Here is a 24450-nt window from a genome sequence, read left to right on the forward strand (position 1 = left end):
GTGCTACAACATTGTCTGGCTTTCCTGAGATGTAAAACATAAACATTAAATGATTACTTTTTTTCCTCCACAGTCACCGAAAATTTTACCACTTCCTTCCCATATATGATTTTTTTTTCCCAATCTACCTTACATCAATGGCTAACCTAACCATAAGTTTCTCATTGAAACCCTTTACTTCTCTTGTTAGTTTTCTGCAAGTCTTAGTTTCTCCTTTATGCTTGTTCCTTCTCTTCTTTCTTCCTTTTCTCCTAACATTAATGTTTTTTAAATAATTTTAATGAATGAAAAATAACTTGCTCCCAAAACAAACAAACAAACAAACAAAAATATTTCCAATTTGGCTTATTTCTACTGTATCATAAGAATTGATCCTGTCAGCCTGTCAATTATTAGCAGTTTATGTTGTAGTTGATCTAAGCATTGCTTATCAAATTAGAAATGTCAAGCAGTTATTATAGTTTAAACACTTCCTGCTCTGTGATTTAGGTTGTGTTGTTTTCTGTTTCTGTTTCCTTGGTGGCAGAGAGTCTGGTTGATTCTAATAGTGATGAATCAGATTCTGATCAATCTGATGTTCCAGAGCTGGACTCTGAAATTGAGCAAGAGACCCAGATCACCTATCGTCGACAGGTAACGATTTTCATTTGGATGGCGGTTGAAATGCTTCCCAGGGTTTTAGTTGATATTTTATGAACACCTGTTGAAATCTGACAACTGGGGAAATTGAGAGCTGAGCAGGAACGGACCCAAACCTTTAGAATTGTTTTTACCAATTATCAAAATGTTAAGGTACAGTAGAGAAAAAAAAAAAAAGTGATTACATGTGTTCCTAGCAGGTTCTGCTAGAGTCCTCGTTGTAATTTAAAAACCAGTTACACTATACAATAACCAGCTACAATTATTTGAGTGTTTTTTTCAGCGATGTCAGTATAACACGGTGGCTGAATTCTCAGAAATGTGCTTTTCTTATGAATCTTTATTTATAAGTGTGCTCTTTCTTAAAGGTTTACAAAGAAGATCTACCTCAACTCAAAGAGCAATGCAAAGAAAAAAGAAAAAGTGCAGCTTCTAAGAGACGAGAACGAGCTCCGGGGAACAGTATAAGATTACATTTTGTTCATGGGTATGAAAAGTAGGATTCTTTAAAATATACAAGCAGGCTGTACGAAATAATGTTTTGTTTTGTAGATTGGTGTTTATAATTTAATAATCTGATGAAAGACTTCTAGGTCAGTTGCTTTGTGATTTACTGTTTTATTTGGTTCTGTAAAAATAAATTTACACTAAATTAATAGCAAGCTTTGATGCCATGCTGGACTAATTCTGAACATGAATTCCGAAGTGAATTTGCACTGAAAATTCAGCTGATACTTATTATTGGAATATCACCCATATTTTCCAGTATCTGGAAAGTAATAGTTTTCTTTGGTGTGTTATTTTGGAAGCTATGAGAGAAACTTAGCATAGTTGAAGATGACTGGGTTTGCTACTAAGTGGTGTTGCTATCAATGTTTTATTTAAAAAAAAAAAAAAAAAAATTATAAGCTCTTTGTTTGTACCTAATCTGAAACAGTTTACACATTCCTCTGTTAGTTCAGGAATTAAATTTAATTCTTAACAGGTCCAGTAAGTGTGTTAAAATGCAGTTTCATTCTTTTTGGTGGTAATTTGAGTAACAAAATGATTTTCAGGTGCATCCTTGAAATCTTATGATTTCGTCTTTAGGATTGATAGTCTCCCATAACTCTTTGTAAGTGAAGACATTTTCATCAGGACAAACGTGTGGAGTTTTAAAGAAAACTGGCAGTAGATGTTAGTACGTTAGAATAATTATCAGAAATATAAATTCCCTTGATAAAAAGTAAAACCAAATCCCTTATGAAGTTAACTGTTGGAAATCAGGTAATACTGTGTTTTCCTTTCAAAAGATACCTCTTTGTAGAAATACAGCTTCTTTTTAGAGACGACTAAATGCACCGATAAGTTGCTGGTACTGTCTGTCTTTATAATGACACAAAGAGTTTTAGAAGGCCTCCACTTGGAGTGCATAATAAATTATTTGACTAGGAACACTTAATCATTCAACTCAGCAATTTTGTCTGTAGAAGACATGGAGTCTGATGAATAGCTTTGGAAATAATGGCAGCTGGGAAACTAGCTAGAGAGTTGGTTTTTTTTATATTTCTGTTTTTGGCTCTCCAGAATTTTCAGTTGAAGATTTTTATATCTGTGTAGAAATGCATTAAGGTAGCTAGCTGTATATAGTCTTTAAAATTTGGTCTAAGAATCAAACCAAATGATCCTGAAGAAGATGTAGCACAAGCAAGGGCCCTGGATCTTTGGGATTATTGTTATTTCCTTCACAACAGAAGTGAAGCTTGACCAGAATATCCAGGAATGACCAGAAGTAGAATGTCCAGTTGAGTTCTGTCTGGTTACCCAATGGGCATCAAGGAAACTAATGAAGAATCCATGCTGAACAACAGATTTTTCTCAATGTCCAGGCTGTTAACTTTAAAGTGATCCACATCCAAGTGAGTAATAGGCATATTCTCTGATTCAGGAAGTCTGCTTTGCTTCATCTTTCTTTAGCTGCAATGGAAATGTCTTGGATGTTCCTTGAAAGCGTGAAAAGTGGTGCTTTTTTGAACTAGGGGAGTAGGAAGCTCTTTTCCCTTTCTTTATTTCTGAGCATGTTGGATTTGTGTTTTGAATTTGTCACCTGCCTTGAAAGATGAACTTCTAAAAATCCTGCAAGAAATCTTTTAAACCTCTGGCTAATTTCTGTTTTGCCGAGTATGTGAGCCAGCCACTGACTAATATGAATGAGAAGGCAACTTGTATTAACAGGTTAATCTTTAAGTGGATCTTTCTCTGAGATCTCATGCAATCATGGTCAGAAATATATTAAAGTGCTGTGCTAGCTTGGCCTCTTTTTGACTATTCCTGTATTTTCTTTCTGCCATGTCTTTGACAGTGGTGGTGGTTCAGAAACATAAAAAAGAGATATCCTTTGAGATATTCAGAGGAACTCCTTTCTCAGACTCAGTGCTTGTAAGACTTTCTTTTTGCTGGCAGGGAATAAGGATGCAAATATAATATTTATGTCCTGTATTCTCTCAAATCTATGCTGCTGAAATCACAAGAAAGATATTTTTTTAAATATTAAAAGGATTTAAGCAAAATGTAGTTTGAGGTTCAGGATATTCATTGAACCGACTTTATCATAAGATGAAATTTGATTATAGTTTCAAGATGACATGGGATTTCTCATGTTCTTAAATGAGAGTCTTGTGACACCTTGCATGGATTCCTACCAGAGGGCTACAAATACCATCTGAAGCGAGCAGGCTATGAGTGGACCTTGTTGAGAAAACACTATTGCCATATGGAAATTAAAAAAACAAAACAAAACAAAACCAAAACAACAACAACCAAAAAAATCACTGCCTATATGCTAAAGCCTCTGACCTCAACCATGTTTATTTTGACATGGATTCTTCTGGAGGTTTTTGTAGTAGGGTTGCACTACATTCAGAAATTTCCCATATATACTTTGAAGAGTAACATAAACATTTTAAAACCCTTACAGCATCAAACTATGGACGTTGACTCTTTTCCCAGAGAGGACACTGCTTGTGAAGTTACCTCTTAGTTGGCTATGGATGTGTAGCTTGCAACTGTGGGTAGGATCAAGGTTCGGGTTAAAGAATTTGCAATTGTGCGCCTAAAAGTAGGTGGTTTTATGCGTGTATCTAAACTTCTGTCACAGTCAGTGGCGATTGAGTCAGTAGTCAGTGGAGCATAAGGAGTGAATTGGCTCAAGTAAAATTCAGTTCTGACTGGCTACTTGACTGAGTAACCCTGCAGGTTCCATTGACTGTATTGACCAGAACACTGTTGATTAAAATATAGATGTTAATGTATCTGACACACATGTGAACGCCTATGTTTACATGTCTTATTCTCAAAGTAAATCCAGTCTCTGCTCTTTCATGACCTTGGTCATGGCAAAATTGTTTTCCTACATAGCATTGAACTAGCTATCTTCTTAAAGTTACTGTCATATTAACTTGAATCAGTCCTGGATAGATGGTTTGAATACCTGTTGCTGAAGACCACTTGAAAAAATCAAATACTGCTGAGTGCAGTGTTATGTTTATTGTGCCGCCTTATATATTATCCAGTAACTATGATGCAGAACTTGCTTGCATTAGCATTCAGTTTCTAGTTGCTAATCAAGATGCCTTGTTTCTTTTTGTGTGTTTTTTTTTCTTTCTGAGATTAGCTAATAACTTCAGTTCTCAATTGGTTTAATAATATGGGCATGTAAGTATTTTTGAACTGTGTAGCATATTCTCAGGGAATGATCTTTTACACTGAAATATGCTTCTTTTCATTTTTGCTTGGACTGTCTAAGCCCATCACTTTATCCTTCTTGTGAAACACACCTGTGTAGTCAGGGAGTCAGTAAATTGGCATGTGGGAAAGACCAGATGTGTTTAACTTGGTTACAAAATATCTTTGTTTGTACTGCTTGATACTTTGCAAAACAAGTTTTATTTTAATTGTAAAACACTGATTGCACATCCTTTTTTTTTCTATAACTGGAGGAAGTGAACTAAAATCCAAACTGTGATATATGGCATTAACATATTCAGTTTCACGATGCTTAACCTAGGGTATATAGGTAATTGTTACAAGAACTGGGAAAATCCTCAGTTTCTGGGTTTCAGGTGGAAGGATCTGAGACCCTTTTGCTGTCTTAGTGCTTTTTACAAGTGACTGCAGAGCTTCTAAGAAATTGACCAATGTCCAGTATTTCTACAGCATTATTTCTTTCATCGTATGTATTTTCATAGCTACTTTTCAAAATATTATCATTTAGAGAGAATATTCAGTGTTTTTATATTATTCTACCCTTGCAAAAGAAATCCAGTCGTTTTAAAGGAGCACAGTGCAGAGTGAAGCACAGAAGTACGATACCTGTGCCACGATAGTCCAGATATCTTCTTTGGCACCTGTACAGTCCCTGCCCCTCACAGAATGTTGTTGTGCCTTTGAACTGTTGATGTTCCATACTATGATAGGTTATTTTTGTTTTATTTCTTCAGAGTTACCATAGGTCATTGTATATTATGTTCCTTTTACAACAAGTGGCTGGACATCAAAGAAGGAAGCAGCCAGGCAGGGCAAGCAGGCTGCACCTTGGGTCAGGCAGAAATCAGCTTCAAAACATCCGTATGTGTTGCTGCAGGGGGAAGGGTACGGGTGGAGGAAGAGCGAAGCGTGGTTGAAGAGTATGGACCTCTGTTGTGAGTGTACATTGTTGGCCACTTTGAGAAGAGCAGGGAGCAGACATATAGCTGAGCCTCAGACCTAATGCAAATAGGTGTTTTTCTAGAGACCTTGAAGGGACAGTAAGTCAGGAGATGCTGAAAAGTTTCTGGACTGGGATCAAACATGAATTTAAGAACCTGCCTATGAGTACCAGTCTAAACAGCGGGTAGGAGGGAGACTTGCATGCAAGCCTTTATTTCTGTGCTGTCACACTTTTGCTGTTTACTTTGAAGTTTACTTTACTTGTTCGTATCTAATGAGACCCAGCTTTGGACTTCACAATATCACAGACACTACAAAACTGAGAACAGTAGGGTGCACCAGGTGGCTGTACTGCCCTCGAGAGGGACCTGGGCAGGGAGAAATCTCAAAACTTCAGAAAGGGGAAATGCAGCGCTTTGCATCTGGGGAGGGATGGACCTGGACCGTCTGATGGTCTGTTTAAAAACTTTGTGAGATGATTTTAGCAATTTTTCTCTAATCACATATGATCTGAAAGAAGTACCTTTGCACATAGTGTAGATGAGCCAATAGAAGCACAGCTTGTTCAAACCTGTTTCAGGTATGTGCCATGATATTTACCAGTAATGCACAGGTCTAGTATTTGTGAACATACATCCATGGCTGGAGTTTTCAGAATAGTATCCATTCAGGTAAAGTTGATCAGCTATCTTAAAGATTCATTACTTGACCAGTGGAAATGGTTGCACTGTGTACATAAGGCAAGCTATATATAATTTTATGAAAAAGTTTTCTACCTGGACTGCATAATTTCTGTGTCATTTAAACCTTTGAAGTGTCTCATATGCAGTAATTGTCTTAATGCTATCCCATTTATTTTGTGTATGACAATTATTGATATTTGTACAGATGCATCTTTGTCTTGGTGATAAAGACCTGCACTGTTGCAAAAAGATCCTGCTTTGGTTTTCTTCTTAAAACTAATATAATTTGTTCTGATGATACATGCTTTTTATTAAGTAAATAAATTAATATCATAACAGACATTGGAGGTTTCTGTTATCTTGCAGTTGCTGATGATGAAAGCTTAGTTATTTTGTTTGCCAAGAATGACTGGCTGATCATCTTCAGGACTTCTTTTCAACTACTTCAATCAGAAGTTGGATGCAAAAATACTTAAGTAGAACATTATGATCCCTAAATAAAGATAACTCATGGCCAATTCAAATGTATCCAAGTGTCATTCTCTTCCTATAAATTTAGCTATATATTTAGAAATATAACCAGACTTTGCCTGCATCTTTGTAAAATAATTACAAAGTTGATGTAATGAAGATCAGTAAGAACAAGGAACAGAAAAGGGTTAGCCAAGGAATTAATAGCACATAAACGGGATGTATCAGGAGTATATAGAGTATTTTTTATATCAGAAGAAAGGAAGGAATTAATTGAAGTTATGCACTTCTAAGTGTTACCTCCATTGACTGCTAAGGATAGCATTATGAAAACACTAATTTAAAACTTGCTTGTTTGTTTAATCTTTTTTAGGTTTCTTGGCCTCTTAAATTATTTCTGAGAGTAGCACCTTGCCTTTTTGAAAATGCCACCGTTGCTTTTTATGGTTTACTGAATCTTAATCACAGCTGGGAAGAAAGGTGTACGCTGTGATAGTTCAGACAGGCCTCAGCTGGGAATTGACCTACTCATGCCAGTTGCTGTACCAGTACAGAGAAGAGACAGGTTTTCCTTCAAAAGAGAAACTGATCTGGAAGAAAATTTGTGCATTTGTTTTCTGTTAGCAAGCTTCCAGAAACTTTCAGTTTTATTACGTAATATCTGTGTTGTCCACATTCTTGTGGAAACATTTGCTGCCTGAGTTTTGAGCACTGAGAGATAGAAAATGTCCAAAGTGTTTGTTTTGACTGTTTCATTTAATTACATGTTGCATGTCCGAATTCTCCATGTGATCTGGAAAAATTAATAGCTATTACTTCCTCTTCTAAACTATTTGTGGAGAGTTAACTATTAAATAGCAGCCACTTTCAAACTAATGCTAATAGTACTGATGTTTGAATAGTAAATGAAATTGGTAAATTGGTGTTTCTTTGGGAAAATGTTAATAATCTTAAACCACCAAAACAGTAATTGGTAAGTCATCTGAGTTATTATGTGTGCTACATGTGTCTTGCATAATTTTATCTCAAAGTTTCAGTTCATATAGTTATGACCTTGATGAACAAACTTCGTTTTCTTTAATTAGTTACAGAGGTTACGACTGTCGAAGCAATTTATTTTACACTCAGACGGGTGAAATTGTATACCATGTCGCAGCAGTGGGAGTGGTGTACAATCGACAGCAGAACACACAGCGCTTTTATCTAGGTCATGATGATGACATTCTTTGCCTTGCTATCCATCCCTTAAAGGACTATGTGGCAACAGGCCAGGTAGGATGTGTGTTTATCTGCAATAAGAATCTGAAGTTGTTACTGCTGAATTTAGAAAAGCCTGTTTTGGAGGAAGAAAGTCCAGCCTTTGGTTATTCAGGTGAAAGACTGCATTTCTGTTGCAGATGGAATCTTGTTAAAAACTCCCAATATACATGTTTTTTCCAGTTCTTTATATTAATTCTGATGAGTCTTTAATTGATAGGTTTTTTTGAACCTGTTTTTTATTTAAGAATAAGTTAATATTTTTTATTCATCATTATGTTGCTTCTTCATAACAAGTGGAGAAAATTAAAATGCATTTTTTTAGTATTTTAGTTGTGAAGTTAGATATGTTACTATTACATTCATGTATTAAATATAACATGGAATTAGTTGTTACTACATTCTGGCATTTCAGTTTCATGCATTATGGTTTTGGTTATTGCCTATGGCCAAACTATTTACTGTTTGTACATGCAACATGGATATGGACTTTGCTGAAGTATTTAAAATAGTTCATTTTATCTTTCACCAGACAGAATTTTTAGGTAAATTTTATTTCACTCCTGTTTTCTGACAAACATTTTTCCATTAATGTTTATATACCAGGACTTGGAATATTTTAATTGATGTTTCAAGGGTTTAACATTATTATTTGTTATTATTATTAATAATGATAAGAATCATCATCATTATTATTGTTGTTATATAATAAAATGGAGAACATGTGAACTGCAATTTCTAACAGAAATAAACTTTTGCTTCTAATGCCCTTAATTTGTGTAAAATTGTTTGAGGTTAACATAAATCTGTAGGTCAGTTTAGAGATTAAATACCTAAATTTAGGAATTGATTCTATTTAATTTTGGAGGAGTAAAGACTATGAATACAAATGTGTCTGGATTTACTATATTGTAAAATAGGTTATACTATCAACAGAAAGATGCACTCCACTATATACTGGTTTATATATATATATTAAAATAGGTTATATATATATATATATGTATACTATGTTTCGATGTATACTGCAGAAATTAGGTAATGCAGTAAGCAAATAGCCCGTGCAACACTGGTTCAGATTATCATAATAGTGGATGATACCAAAAGCAAATGTCACCTATAAAGTTTGTGGGGAAAAAAAAATAAGACATTGATGCTCCTTTTCTTCAGTCCTGCCCCTGGTCTTAAACACAAGACAATGTTCTTCTGGTTTTGCAGCCTCTTCTTGTGTAGTGAGGTGCAAAACCTTTGGAATAGCAAATAATATTGTAAGTATTGGCTAATAATACTTGTACATAGCTGAAAAGAATAAGCTATATTGGATTTCTTACCAAGTTCTAGTTACCTGGATTAGTGCCATTCTAGTGGAGATGACTCCACTGGTGTCAGTGACTTAGAATCTGACATGCGGGCATTTGAAATGACACCAGAGAGCAACAGAAGCCACCTTGATTTCTCAAACATTAAAGTAGCTTACATACTAGCAATAAAAATAACATTTTATTTTTAGACAGGGAATGATTGATAGAGAATTGATGGAATAAATTTGCCACAGTGCAATCAATGAAGGTTGTTGTTGTTTTGTTGTGGTTTTTTTTGTTGTTGTTAGAGAACTCTATTGTAAGGTTAGTTAATTGTCATTAATGTCCCTAAGTTCTCTGGGGGGAAGAATGAGCCAACTGGGGAATGGTATTTGTAAAGCAGGCAAAGGAATAATATGTTGCTAGTCAAACAGGTAATACTAGGAAAATTTTATCACTGTAAATTTTTTCAAATATTTCTTAAAGTGTTTGCCAGTATTTTACTTTTAAACAACTGTGTGAAGTAACTGAGACGTGAAGAAAAATGGTTATAAATATGTATATTTTCAGGTTGGTCGAGATTCCTCAATACACATTTGGGATACAGAAACAATAAAACCACTCTCAGTATTAAAGGGCTATCACCAATACGGTGTTTGCGCTGTTGATTTTTCAGGTAATAAGTATTTATTTGTTTATTTATATACAATTTTGCCTTTATGTATGAAAATACAAGCCGATCAGTTCTAATGAGGAATTTGGAATTCCTTTACACTGAAGATTTTGTATTGAAAATATTCTCCAATGATCGATGTCAAATGAGACTGTCTTAAAGCAATTGTTCACTAAAAAGAGCCATGGAGTCCTGTGCATCAGGAAAGGCACGAACAGTTTCTGTGCCATTTAGTAGCTGAGCTGATCACTTTGGAATTTCATTTGGTTGTATGAGGCAGGTGAACGCATCGTGAGTGGTGTGTCTGCATTTACAACTGTGTTAGCAAATTTTTGAGCAAACTGCTCAGGTGTGTGCTTTTTGTTTTGTGGGGTTTTTTTTAATCCTGCAGGCCAGGTGGGTAGCACACTAATATATTCAGAAAGTGAATGGAGTTCTTCTAGGCAGAAAATCAGACTCTCTCTCCACCTTATACTAAGATAACAGACTGTCCATTAAATCTTTTTGCATCCCAAGCATTGAATTATTGTACCAGTTTTACATTTCCTCTTCTCCACTGGCTTCTATTAATTCTTTAATGGTTTGGATTTACTGGATAGGATCTCTAACCTCACAGTGAAGATGCATGATCACAAAGATGAGTAGTTTGGGGTCTTTGATGTTTCTTACCTTTTTTTGGTTCTCCTTTTTCAAGACAGGGATCTCAGTTCCCAAATTCTGGCATGGATGCGTAGCAATTTCGAAGATGGGTACATGTCAGAAAGTTGTTGATCATGAGCGAGCACAAATAACTTGGAGGTTAACATGGGATATGTGTCAAAACTCACACTATTACTAAGTTTAAGGGCATTTCATAAACTTCCTCGTATTGCTTAAGTGCTTTCCTGTTCAGAAATGAGCAGGGATTTTCAGTGTGAACAGAAAATTCCGAGAATAGAACCAGGGATGGAGGTTTTTGTGCATCTATGTCAATTCAGCAACTAGCCGAACAAAGGATTTGGTACCAATCTAAGTGCAGTTTTCTGATGGAGTGACTTGAAGTCCTAAATTCCATCCACCACTCGAGTTTAGAAGCGAACAGATGACAGATGTCCCTCTAACATTCTAGTCACTTTGCCAGGGTCTGATATTCTTTAATATGGTTTCTTATTATTGTAACATAATATTATCTATCTGTTCTCTTAATCATACATTTCTTTTTCTAGCGGATGGGAAACGATTGGCTTCTGTTGGAATAGATGACAATCACACTATTGTACTCTGGGACTGGAAGAAAGGAGAAAAGCTTTCAGCAGTAAGGTAGGAATTTAACTTTGTTGTGAAATTTGTATCTAGATTTACTCTCAAATGACAGTATGCAAAACATATTCATTAAAGAATAATAGTTCTCTAATAAATAAGCAGTTTCAATCACTTAAGTGATACAAGCGATAACATTTAGCACAGCCTTAAAACTTTCTTTGGAAGAAAATAAATGAATTTCTAAAAGAATCAACAAGAATTGTTACAGTGACAGCTCAACAGGTGAAGAAAGAAGACATAGAAGTCAAAGTTTATTTACATTTATTTGATGTATTCTGAAATAATTGCTTTAACACCCCCTCCATGCACTCCTGTTGGCCCTCCCAGGGGTGCTGATGTATGCTCTGCTTTTCCAATCTTTTTTCATCAGAGTTCATCTCTTTCTTGGGATGGTAGTTTGCAGTTCTTTTTCACAGTTCTCTTTTCTTTAAGGTTCTTTCCTTTTCCTTTCTGAGTCCTGAGCAGCCTGATCTAACTTTGAATTCATCTCTGCTTTGAACAGTAGTTGGACTAAATAACCTCCAAAGGTTAAATATTTTGGAAGTCTCTTTGACTCTGTACAGATTATTTCATATATGTTTATTAAATAGAGTTTTAATCTACAAGATAGAATCTCATTTCTGATGTTGAGTAATTTTTTGAAACCTTTGTTTTTATTGTTTCTAAGGATCTATTGCTCTAAATAGGACACTAATGTGAGTGGGTTTCTCCCCCACTCTGTCTGGATTCAGTATATATACTCTAAATATTGTTTTAAATAGTTTTGAAAGGGATTTATTATTCTCTGCAGATAAAATTTTAGAAGTATCGATTTCCTTTTTATCCAGTAAGTTCTTTATTGCTCTTCAATGACATTTACTCTCATGCTCCTTTTAAACGTGCTTTGAGTTTCTTATTCACTGAGGAATGAAAATCCTCTGTAGATCATGTAGGTAAAGAGATGTACTCCGTTCCCAGTTATTTTTCAGAAGCTTGGTTAGCTTGACTTCTCTGAAAATACTGGTTTGTGCCTCTCATTTTTTGACTTTTCATGTTTGTTTGTTTGTTTTTTCCCTTCCTTTTTGCTACTTGTTCATTTGGTGGTCTGAAAATGACAGAAGGTAAAAGATTATTGCCACTCCTGAACAGGGAGCAAAAATTAGGGATTAGAGGCTCTTCTGCATTTTAAAGAAAAAATACTAGTAAGCATTTCTTTCCTTGCATAGATAGCACATGTAGTTGAACGCTTTTTTTCAGACTATAGGACTGAAGCAAGGCATTGGTTTTAGAGAAGCATAGTAAGCAATCTATAACACACAACAGGTTTTAATGTTTTTAGGAATAAGGGAAATTTCCATTTAAAATTGATGTAGCAGCATATGTTTTATTCTAACAAGAAAAACAGAAAAAATCAATTGAAAGGTGGGTGAGAATGGCAGTTTATTGTCAAATGAGAGACTTATTTAAAAAATATATCGCTTCACACCTTTTAAGTTTCATGCTGAGCTGTCAGGGATCTCAATGCTGTATACCCAGACTCAATAGACATCTATGTTCTTTTGTGAAGAAACCTCCACCAATGGATTTCTAAAGTAACGGAATCAACTGCTTTGGAAACTGAAGAGTAATGAAACTAAAGGAGGGCGCAGGATGTTAGTTCTTTGGCTTTCTTTCTCCTCATAATAAATTCTTGTTAATGATTTGTAATAAGTTATTGTTAATGATTTGGAAGTAAATGCTAAGAAGGTAGGGAAGGTATAGGTTAGCAAAAAAACCCAAACCAAAACTCATTTAAAAATATGAATAGTTATATTTTTATTTAAAATATTTTGTTTTACATTTCAGGGGAAGCAAAGATAAGATTTTTGTTGTTAAGATTAATCCTTATATACCTGATAAGCTGATCACTGTTGGAATTAAACACATGAAATTCTGGCGTAGAGCAGGTAAGGAAACTTTTCAGAATTATAGCATTTTCTGTAACTTAAAGTACAGTATCTTTTAAAGTCAGTTTCATGCATCAAAGGCAAATGTTTCTCTATCTCTCTAAGTTAGCTTTGCCTTGGTAGAAATAACATTACTTGGCATTATGACAGTAGTGGAATTCTATTAGAGTTTGCCGTGGAGCTGGAGCTACTCAAGTAAAAAGGACCCTGGATTTCTACTGTCATGTTTTATATCTAATAATCATAGAGCACAGCTGAAAGTGTTACAGAGCTGCTCTAAAATCATAGAACAGTTTTTGGAAGAAAGACCTTTACAACATGTATGTTATGAAGAGACACATGCCAGTTCACAGAATCACAGAATGTTAGGGGTTGGAAAGGACCTCAAAAGATCATCTAGTCTAATCCCCCTGCTGGAACAGAAATACCTAGATGAGGTTACACAGGAATGTGTCCAGGCAGGTTTTGAATGTCTCCAGAGAAGGAGACTCCACAACCCCCCTGCGCAGCCTGTCCCAGTGTTCTGATACCCTCACTGAGAAGAAGTTTCTTCTCAAATTTAAGTGGAACCTCTTGTGTTCCAGTTTGAACCCATTATCCCTTGTCCTACCATTGGTTGTCACCGACAAGAGCCTGGCTCCATCCTCGTGACACTTACTCTTTACATATTTGTAAACATTAATAAGGTCACCCCTCAGTCTCCTCCAAACTAAGGAGACCCAGCTCCCTCAGCCTTTCCTCATAAGGGAGGTGCTCCACTCCATCATCTTTGTTGCCCTGTGCTGGACTCTCTCCAGCAGTTCCCTGTGCTTCTGGAACTGAGGGGCCCAGAACTGGACACAATATTCCAAGTGTGGTCTCACCAGGGCAGAGTAGAGGGGAAGGAGAACCTCTCTCGACCTACTAACCACCCCCCTTCTAATACACCCAGTTGAGACCTGTTTATTTAGATACCTCTGAAGTTGACAGTTAAAATCCAAGATAAACATCTTGCTTTATCTGAAAAATTTTTGAAGAGTGAAAAATACATTTCCTAATATTAGTGTAAACTTCATTATTTTAACCCTAAAAATGTATATAAAAGCATACGTGTTATAGCTTACCTACTAAGAATGTTCTAATTATTTATGCAGAATTTATTCCATCAACTCAGATGAGTCCCTCATGAAAGACTGTGAAAAGTCTGTGACCAAAAAACGATGCTAGTTTTCTTAGTTCTGACTCCAATAGAAATTCATCAAGATTGTCTGAGAGCAAGCTGTTAAGTATATAAAATTATTAATTTTAACAATTGTGCTTGCTGTCTACAGAAGGAACAAAGTGCGTCACAATACTTACTGAATAAACTACTATAATTTTTTTAGAAAGAAGATGGTGATTTTGAATACAGAAAGGAAATTGTTTAAAATGCTTCTTTTCCCTGTGGCATTGCTCAGTTAGCACGTGTCAGATTTCTCTGATGTTACAACCCATCTGTGTGAACCTGCCCTGGCGCCCTGGCCAGGCAGCCGCAGTGTCAGTGTGAGGAGCAGAGTGTCTGTGCACCTGAACAAATGCCAGGGCTCTGAAATCTGCACCGGAGCAGGTGCACTTAATGTGAGAAGTGACACCAAAGTATGTGCTTGGGACCAAATTTTCATCTGTGCCAAGCGATGGCAAGCAGGTTCAGAGGCCTTGCTTCTGTAAGTACGAGAACAGGACGATGTGTTGGATCTTCAGGGGCTTCTGTGTTATATCATGAAGTTTCTCTGAGGATTGTGAAAATAAGAATTTTCCTTTCTGGTAAGAAGTTACTATATGTTATACCTGTCAAATGATTTTAGATATGGTACATTGAAAAATTCTTAAGTGTATATAGCTGTAATATTTCTATTATACAGAGGCCAATATAGCAAACCTCTAAAATAAAATTACCAACACTGTCACTGGAAACATGAAATTGATGGGATGTCAAGAATTAAACAAGTTAATGTCAGTAAGATTTTCTATTAACTGTGTGGTAGGTGTTAAGTTTCTTGTTTAGATGCAAGTTTACAAATGCACTTTCTCTTTGTTTTATGTCCATGTGGGTATATGTACATATTCAAATCCAGGTTCAAGTAGTAAGTTATAAGTAAGGGTCTTTTTTTTGTTGGTGTGGGGTTTTTTTGTTGTGTTGTTTTGTTTTGTTTTGGGTTTTTTTTTGGTTGTTTTTTTTTTTGGGGGGGGGGGTGTGGTGTGTGTGTTTTTTTGTTTGTTTGTTTGTTTTTTGTTTTTTGTTTTTTCTTGAAAGATGCCAAATAGTACAAACATTTTATTTTGTGAGAACTCTTCTCAGGCTCAGTTTTTTGGGGAGTGTGGGTAAACCAGAAGAAAAGAACTTGTTGCTCTGAGTAAGGTTATATAGGTTTTGGAAAATAATTCTAAGCAAACATCTGTTGACTTGTTTTTGGTTGAAACAGGTGGAGGACTAATTGGGAGAAAGGGCTGCATAGGTGCATTGGGAAGAACCGATACAATGATGTGTGCAGTGTATGGCTGGACTGAAGAGATGGCGTTCTCTGGGACTTCCACGGGGGATGTGTGTATTTGGAGAGATGTGTTTCTCATAAAAACTGTCAAAGCACATGATGGTCCTGTGTTCAGCATGCACGCATTGGAAAAAGTAAATAAACTGCACATTGTTTTTTGATGACTGGACAAAAAAGTCTTTGAAGTCAGACCTTTCCCAAACTCAGGAATTCGTGATGTTATTTCTATTATAGAAAAGCCTTTTGAGGTCCAGATTCAAAATAGTGTTTTGTGCATGTCTCTATTTCTTGTTATGTAGCATGCTGTTTCTCAAAACCTTGTGGTCCAATGGCATCTTATTCAGTAATTTTCATGACCTCTTACTAAAGAAGCAATAGTAACTCATGATAAGTAAAAGTACATTTTGATTTAAGCATCCATAACTTTAATGGATTATATGAGCTTGTGAGAGAGGAAAGATGATGATACTCTCACTCTTTTGTGCTGTATTTACCATCTACTTGTAGGAGCATTCACTCTGTAGATCTCCAAATACTCTGTCCTGATTCTCAACTTCTTTTGACTCAGGAAGACCTTTAAAGAATGTGCTTAAATGGGAAAGGGTGTTCCAGTTAGATATTTGAAGTTATGTATATGTTTGTGTATTGCTGGGTCAGACCAAGTTACTCTACCTTCTGAGTTTCCGTATAGTATCTTTGGACAAAGCATGTGTTATTCACGTTGCTCAAAGCAACATTTCCAAAGGAAACTACTAATTATTTCAATAATAAGTATACTTGTTGCTTCATTAAATAGCTGTAAGTAATTTTTGAAGAGAGAATGGCACAATTATGCCTATATTTGAACAATTTAAGCAGTAACCAAATTATTGTGAGTGGTACTAAGTTTGGCTTGGAGTAATGGGGTGAAATGCCGAAGGGATATTGAGGCTAAATATCAGGAAAAAATATTTCAGTATGTCAGTTAAATTATCTTTCTAATATTGTAGAACCATATAGGTTAGAACTTTTAAATCCAGCCTGTGTACATGGACTGTGCTGCCTTTGTCAGGAGGAGAATTCAGTCACTTTGTTGCTCCTGATCTTTTCGTCTCTAACATCTGTAGTTCTGTGCATTACAGTGTTGTATACAATCCATTTTTCAGTATTGCCAGAAATCACTGAAAAATTAAGGAAGTATAATAATGGATTATGACTTTTTTTTGTTTGTTTGCTTTTCAAGGGATTTGTCACTGGAGGAAAGGATGGAGTAGTAGCTCTCTGGGATGATACCTTTGAACGTTGTCTCAAAACCTACGCCATCAAAAGGGCTGCTTTGGCCCCTGGGTCTAAAGGTAATGCAGACTTTGTCCTATTTTTTTAATTTTGTTTAAAATACTTTCTTTAGAAAACTTTTTCTGTGGAATTGCTTTACCCAATAGGAGGAGGTCCACATCAGACATAACCAATAGCAATAATGACTTTTTTTTTAAGCTTTATTGATTCTAAATAAGTCATTTTTCTGTCAGGAGGGGAATGGTATGTTGGTAGTATCTGTTAGCACATTTGGTGAGTGCAGATAATATTTACCCTTTTATCTGCCTGAATTAATTTATTTAACCTTGAGTCTCTTACCACCGAGATGTTATGTTGTTGTTTAGTTTGTGTTTTGTTTTTTGGTTTTTGGTTTGTTGGTTTCTTTGTTTGTTGAGTGTCAACCAAAGGATGGCAGGGATCCATCATCTGTGACAGTTACTTGACAAATGCCATCAACTCGGAACATCCCCCACTTCCTCCTTCTTCCCCCAAAATATATATTGAGTGTGATGTCATATTGTATGGAATATCCCTTTGGGCAGTGTGGCTCAGCTGTCCTGGCTGTGCGTCCCCCAGCTTCTGGTGAACGTGGCACAGCATAAGAAGCTGAAAAGTCATTTACTACTTAGCAGCAACTAAAACATCAGTGTTTTACCAACATTTTTCTCATACTAATTCCAAAACACAGCACTACACCAACGACCAGGAAGAAAATTAACTCTATGCCAGCCAAAAGCAGGACAACCATAAATGCCAGCAATATAGTAGTATATTTGATACTTCCCATGCACATTTTTTCACCAAGATTGACAATGACTCAGGCTGGTTAAACTTCAAAGATACTTGGTTGAGAAGAAAGATTAGTGTCAGCTGGATAATTGCTAAATACTCCCAAATGAATCCAAACATGTAAGTTCTTCCATGCAGGAGTATGTTTTTACTTGTTTACTACTGAGTATCTTTTCCTACAGTGAGAATGTAGTGTGCATATGTATGAAAAATCCTCTCTAAGGCATCTTTGAGAATCTTCTTTCTTCTAACATTTTAACGTTCTAGGTCTTCTCTTAGAAGATAATCCTTCTATACGTGCCATATCTTTAGGACATGGTCATATTTTAGTGGGCACCAAGAATGGTGAAATACTGGAGGTGGATAAAAGTGGACCAATAACTCTGCTGGTTCAGGTACATCTTTAAAAACTGTCAGATATTTCATACCACAAACACTACTTTATTCTTCAAGTAAAGACTGTTGTGAAATAAGTCATTTTAATGACTAGTGAAGAAATTACTCTCATATCATAGATTTTTAATGCATAGTAGACCATTATGACTCTTGAGAAAAACATATCACAGATTTTTATGTACTAATTTGTTCAGCAAGTTCATCTTTTCAAACAGACAGAGATCTCGCTTCTGTTTAGGAAAAAAAAGTGTGTGAAACAGTGGATCCTCCACCAAATTCCCAATTAACTTTTTTGGGGTATTAATTACTCCTTTTATGAAACAGACTCCATTTCTTAAGCTTGACCACAAAACAGGTTTTTTACATCATATCATCTTATGTTTTTCTTTTACATAACACTTAAATAAAATCGGTGGATCTTTAATCCACACTTCAGAGTAGCCAGTGCAATATGTAAAGAACTAGATGTTTTTAAAGAACATTTTAGAACATAAGGTAAAGGAACAAATCTAGATGTGCATGAGGATTATTTCTCGGGGAAAATATTTCTCTGGTACTAACTACTGTAAATTGCACTTATACTGTAAGTATCAGGGTGAGGTTTTCTCCTGATGTTCTACGTTTCAATTAATATATTTCTTTACATGCATGTTCTCAGGGGTTTTTTTTAACTTTCTTAAATGTATTATTTCATATTTCAGGTTAAAATACAAAGTCATCTGATTTGTTGTGTTTTTTCAGGGTCACATGGAGGGGGAAGTTTGGGGTCTAGCTACTCATCCTCATTTGCCTATTTGTGCCACTGTAAGTGATGACAAAACCTTAAGAATATGGGATTTATCTCCCAGCCATTGTATGTTAGCTGTTCGCAAATTGAAGAAGGGTAAGATGCTTAGTATAACAAAAAGATTTAACCGAATTCAGTTGACATTTACTAACACTGTGAATCTTTCAAAAGCAAGACCGGATGAATTCCATTGTTTGTACAAATTATTTATTGATGCTATGTTCATGAGTTATGTAGCCCTTAAAGTAATGACCCTGTATGAAAGATTTCTATGTAGCACTCTTCTTAAGATTATATGCAGTTGTAACATATTTAAGCCAGTGAATTTAAAATAAAATTTGAGCCAATTCCCATGTTGCTTATAGCATTGCAGGCTTTTTTGAACAGCAGAGGACTTCGAATCTAGAAATTTTTGGAAGAAATCTTAGACGTAATTATGAATTCATCCTCTTTGTGAACGTTAGAAGAAGAATCTGAAATGTCAAGGAAAGAACAGTAATCAAATTCTTACTCATTCTGTACTATACAAATAAATTCTATTTTGATAGATGGATGAACTGTTATGACATCATATAAGGAGATTTTTTTTTAGGTTTAAACCAGAATGGCCTTAACAAGCTTTTAGTGATATATTTGCTTTGCTAGACAAAGGAGTGCAACAGGCTTCATCTGTTTGGCGTTCAGCAAGGCATTTTGATCCAAACCTCATAGGAAGTTTAGCTGAATCACGCAGAATCACAGAATGTTAGCGATTGGAAGGGACCTCAAAAGATCATCTAGTCCAATCCCCCTGCCGGAGCAGGAACACTTAGATGAAGTTACACAGGGAGGTGTCCAGGCCGGTTTTGAATGTCTCCAGAGTAGGAGACTCCACAACCCCCATGTAGGAAGAAGACTCATGAGCTGGCACAAGCAGGGATTAAACAAAGTTTCAAGTTGATGAAATCCTCTCAAGTCTTAAAGCTGATATTTCTTAATATTTGTAAGAGTAGTTTTGGCAGTAAAATAAGGTCGGTGATGACTTAATTTGCTGATGAGACACATTTAGAGATGCTTTGGTGATCTTAAAAATCAGCTGTATACTGTACAGAAAGAGCTGGGTATTTCTACAGACTGCAGTAATGGAAACGAGATAATACTTGGTAATTAAAAAAGGCAAGACTTGATGACCATAAGAAAAATGTCTGTGTAGCCTGAGGAGCATAAGGCTCAGCATGTTCTGTTTGATTGCACAATGAGAATTAGATGCGATAGTGAAGTATTTTTTCCCAGGATATATTGAAATATTCATGTAATTTACAAGAGACTAATGAGAATATTTGTGGTGTACACTTCTTATCTGTGTTCAGCTGAACAAAATGAAACTGAAAGTTGAGTGTGGAGAAAGAGGAGCTACAGGACACTGAATAAGAAGCTTTGCGATGTAGTCAGCTAAATAAAGGATTACTCTCCACAAGTTGATCAGAAGAAGAAATAGTAGGGAAAATATTTACACTAATGGAAAAAATCTGCCATGGAAACCAATCTATATAAGCTGCCCATAAATAAATTTAGATTATTATATGACATAGTGACCATGATAGCAAACGGCTGAATACATTGAGTCCAGAAGGTCTTTTAGAGCCATGTTCTCCTTACCAGACCAAATGGTAACAAACAGTTGGCATCAAATACTAAGCAGGAGAGCAGATTTAAAATTTATAGACAATAGCGATTAATCTAAGTTACTAATTTAGGACAAATGTCAATTAATATGCAACTAAATGCAGTCTAAGATTCTGGGATTGTGTACTTGTTGATTTGCCAATAGCTTCTCTGTGCTATCACAGGTTTTGGAAATGATCTTGGTAGCATCTAAAAAATTTCATGAGACTATAAACTGTAAGAACAGCTTTCCTTTACTACTGAAAACATAAATAAAAGAGAGATTATACACTGTAAATGTACCTGAATGCCATTTTTGTATTCCTCGTAGGAGGTAGATGTTGCTGCTTTTCTCCTGATGGAAAAGCATTAGCAGTTGGTCTGAACGATGGAAGTTTTTTGATAGTTAATGCAGATACCCTGGAGGATCTAGTCTCTTTCCAGCACAGGAAAGACGTTATTTCAGAGATCCGATTTTCTCCTGGTAAGTGATTTAAAATGAATATTTTCATATCAAAGGTTTTGAAGCCAGCTATATAACCTTTAAAAGATAAAAGAAGTAAAGATTTGTAGTACTCTTTCACGTGTAACAAATAAGTCAGCAAGATTCATATTAACATTTTGAAAAATACTGGGTGTGAAGCCCTACATTGCTCATTTAAGGATGAGATTATTGGAATAGGTTTGTTCACAGTAACCTCATGAATGCAAAATTTTAAATCATGAACATCCAGCAGCCTCCCAGGGTCTCTCAGGTTCCACTTTGTGAGCTGCATAAGTTTGGCTCCTCACTGAGGTTACTCTGAGCTGATTAGAATGCTTGAAACTGATGTGTCAGAAAGTTCTGGTGTCTTCTTTTTTTTTTCTTTTCCTCTCTACGGTTCTTAGCACTCCTAATGAGGCTGGTTTATTTCAAACAATACAGCTCTTATTTAGGAACTTAAATGTGTGGCCTAAACTAAGAATACTACTCCAGTGAAAATACTCTTCTGTAGGATAAATTTCATGCAAATAACTGATACCAGGTCTCATCCAACATTACCTAAGCCTTACCACTCTCTGAGTGCAATAAGTGTTTAAAGTTTCATCGAATAGTTTTTATTGTTTGAGAATGTAATGATGTAATGGTTGCGTATTTCATACCGATTCTGATTGTGTGATAGGAACATTAGTCTGTCGGGGACTATGTATAAATTAGCAAGCTCATTTCAAAGAAATCTGAGTTGCATATAGCTAAATTCCAGAATGTACTTATGTTTTATACACAGAGCACTACAGGTTTTGAAAATGTCTTGTGTTTCTACTAATGTGGTTTAGGGGCTGGAAAGTACTTAGCTGTGGCATCCTGTGACAACTTTGTAGATATTTACAATGTAATGAGCAGTAAACGAGTAGGAATCTGCAAGGGAGCCTCCAGCTATATCACACATATGGACTGGGATGTAAGAGGTAAGTAGCACTCATCCTAGAATTCTACTGGAAGATTGATTACATTATAAACTAAATACAGTACATCTACAGTATGAATTTGTAGTATTACTGACAGATTTGTTTCTTCGGCTTATGAATATGCTCAGAGCATCTGAATAAATACAAAGCCATGATTTTTACTGCTATTTATGTATTTAGAAGTTGTGCAATTTGAAGTAAAGTAGGTTGTCTCTATAGATCAGTTTGTTTGGGGTTTTTGGTACATCTTCTGTGTTTATTCTTTGACTTCTACTTCTTGAATAATGTACTGAATAATGCAGTTGCATCTGTAGCTTGGGAATTTATATCCTTGTTGTCAAAAATAGCAGAAAGACTGGATTTCCTGGGTCTTAGTAAGTGATCAGTTTGAATACAAACTTTAGTCTGGTTTCATACAAAAGCAAGACAGTGCATGTGTGCAATCTATCAGTTTCTGCTCTTATTCCTCTATATAATCTCTTTTTAACTGTCCGATTTAATGTTAATTTGCAAGAGTGTTGTAAGTTGGCTTCCTTGAAGAATTCTGAAAACAGGGAAAAGCCAGAAACATGCATGAGAATTTCCCTCACAAAAGAAGTATGGGCAAGCGCAAGTCAGCTGCTTGGAAGCAGCTGTTGACCAGGCAGCCTGTGGGCTTCTCTGTCCCAAGAGCAGGTGCATACTGGTCAGCCAGTTGTCCCAAGCAAGCTCTGAATTAGAGCCAGTATGCGATGCATTATGACAGTTTTTGAAGAGAGGAGGAAGGACTGTGAATATAAGGGGTCAAAGGCCTCAGATTTCAGAAGGCCATACTTCCAGATCCACTGCTTATATAGGCTTCTTTCTCCAATGGAAACAAATAATTTGTGTAAGAAAACTTTCAAAATATCTTTTTTTTTTTTTTTTTTTTTTTTTTTTTTGTAAAGTGGAATTTTCTATTTAATGTTAATATACAATATGTAATGTGTTTTATAGGGAAGCTCCTGCAAGTCAACACTGGTGCTAAAGAGCAGTTGTTTTTTGAAGCTCCTCGTGGGAAAAAACAGACAATTCCTACTTTGGAGGTGAGGCAATAGTGTGCCTTCTGAACTTGTTTGCAAATTAGAGTTGTGATACAACCCTCTATACCACATAAGAGGGAATGATATATAAGGTTATAATTTTAACTGGTCTATTGAAGAAGCTTCTGTTTAGCCATTTGCTGTCCTTTATATTTTTTTGCAGCCTGTTCAATTAGGTAATGTAATCAGAATGAGAAAATACAGAAGAGATACTGCATTTGTCTCTTTTGTTAAGAAATGGACATTGAGGTGACTTAGGCACTCATAAAAATCTCACTGGGCTTCTGTATGCCTCTTCTGGTACCTAAACACTTTGAAAACCTATTGCAAATTACTTAGCCCTAATCTTGCTGTGGATGATGTCATGTCTATCTTTAGATACCAATACAATACAGTACACATAGGCAACTGTAGTATATTCCAGCTATGATATTGTTTTGTTCTCTCAGTTGTAGAGCATTGTCATAGGGCAGAGAAGGAAAATGGATACTTTAAAAATCATATTTTCAGTGAGATTGAAAGGCAGTGTTGAAAAATGAAATTTATTTTCTGTAGCCTGAAAGGGCAGGTAAGATCAAAATTTTTTAAATATTTCCAGAGATTTTAGAACTGGAAGCTAATAGAGATAAAATTAAGGGTCTTGAATGAAATCCTGAGTAGTCAGAAAAAAGTGGTTAATATGTTAAAATATTTTCTTTTAGATGTGGTGTGTCTTTCAGTGCAAGATGTTTTTCTTGAAATCAGATACGGGACAAAACGGACTGGGAAGAAGCATGCTCTGTCTCAAACAGGTTGTTTTTGTAGGTAGAGAAAATTGGCTGGGCATCATGGACAAGTGTTTTGGGCTCTTGCTGTGAAGGAATCTGGCCAATAATTGGTGAAGTCACAGATGTAACTGCTTCTTGCCTCACTAGTGATAGTAAAGTGTTAGCCACAGGAGATGATTTTGGATTTGTGAAGCTATTTCGATACCCTGCCAAAGTAAGTAATTTTCAGCTGTTCATTTAGATGATTGGTTAATAAATCTGCCTTTTCAAAACTAGAAGTTAATTATTCAGAAGAAAAGAGTGCTTTTATACTTTTGTCCTTATGATCAAAGAAGGCATTCAATATTACACTGCAATTTACAATGCATTAAACTTTCAGTTAATAAGAATGATCATCCCAGGTCAGACTAAAGTGCAATCTCAGGTACTGTTCTATCACTGACTGTGGAAAATGCTTGGGAAAGGGACAGGCACTGTCTAATAATACCTTAGGCATTAATACCTTCAGTGTGGTTTTAATCAGTGTTGTTTTTAGCCACTTAAGCTCTTGTTTTGGAAGACAGTGAACATTTCTTCCTCAACTCATTTCATTCATGATTTTATAGACCTTCAATCTCTCCAACCTCAGTCATTTTTCTCTAAGACAAAGAACTTTAATGTTATTTAATCATGCATCACAGAAAAGCCATTCCAAAAGCACTTATTTTTACTGCTCTTCTAGAACCTTTGTAGTTTTCCTGTGTGTTTATCAGTAAATATTTTGAATATTTTACCATGCTAGGGATAGTAACAATGCACAAGTATTGACTGAAAA

The 24450-nt window shown here is 35.7% G+C and overlaps 1 protein-coding gene across 2 annotated transcripts in view; it reads left to right on the forward strand.

The window, feature by feature from the left end:
• The window catches only part of EML5 (EMAP like 5), a gene marked incomplete at both ends in the record, with an annotated part of 112525 nt that overhangs the window by 50221 nt on the left and 37854 nt on the right, over window positions 1-24450 (forward strand). For both annotated transcript variants that reach the window (XM_080345832.1, XM_080345833.1), the window contains 14 exons: window positions 527-633; window positions 1008-1126; window positions 7565-7751; window positions 9608-9713; window positions 10916-11009; window positions 12837-12937; window positions 15379-15581; window positions 16670-16781; window positions 17800-17927; window positions 18670-18811; window positions 20691-20843; window positions 21677-21808; window positions 22784-22872; window positions 23674-23850. In XM_080345832.1, coding sequence (XP_080201958.1) covers window positions 527-633; window positions 1008-1126; window positions 7565-7751; window positions 9608-9713; window positions 10916-11009; window positions 12837-12937; window positions 15379-15581; window positions 16670-16781; window positions 17800-17927; window positions 18670-18811; window positions 20691-20843; window positions 21677-21808; window positions 22784-22872; window positions 23674-23850 — 1850 coding nt within the window. The remainder of the gene's footprint in view (window positions 1-526; window positions 634-1007; window positions 1127-7564; window positions 7752-9607; window positions 9714-10915; window positions 11010-12836; window positions 12938-15378; window positions 15582-16669; window positions 16782-17799; window positions 17928-18669; window positions 18812-20690; window positions 20844-21676; window positions 21809-22783; window positions 22873-23673; window positions 23851-24450) is intronic.

This window comes from Nesoenas mayeri, assembly GCF_963082525.1.
Source record: "Nesoenas mayeri genome assembly, chromosome: 5".
NCBI classification, from domain to species: domain Eukaryota; kingdom Metazoa; phylum Chordata; class Aves; order Columbiformes; family Columbidae; genus Nesoenas; species Nesoenas mayeri.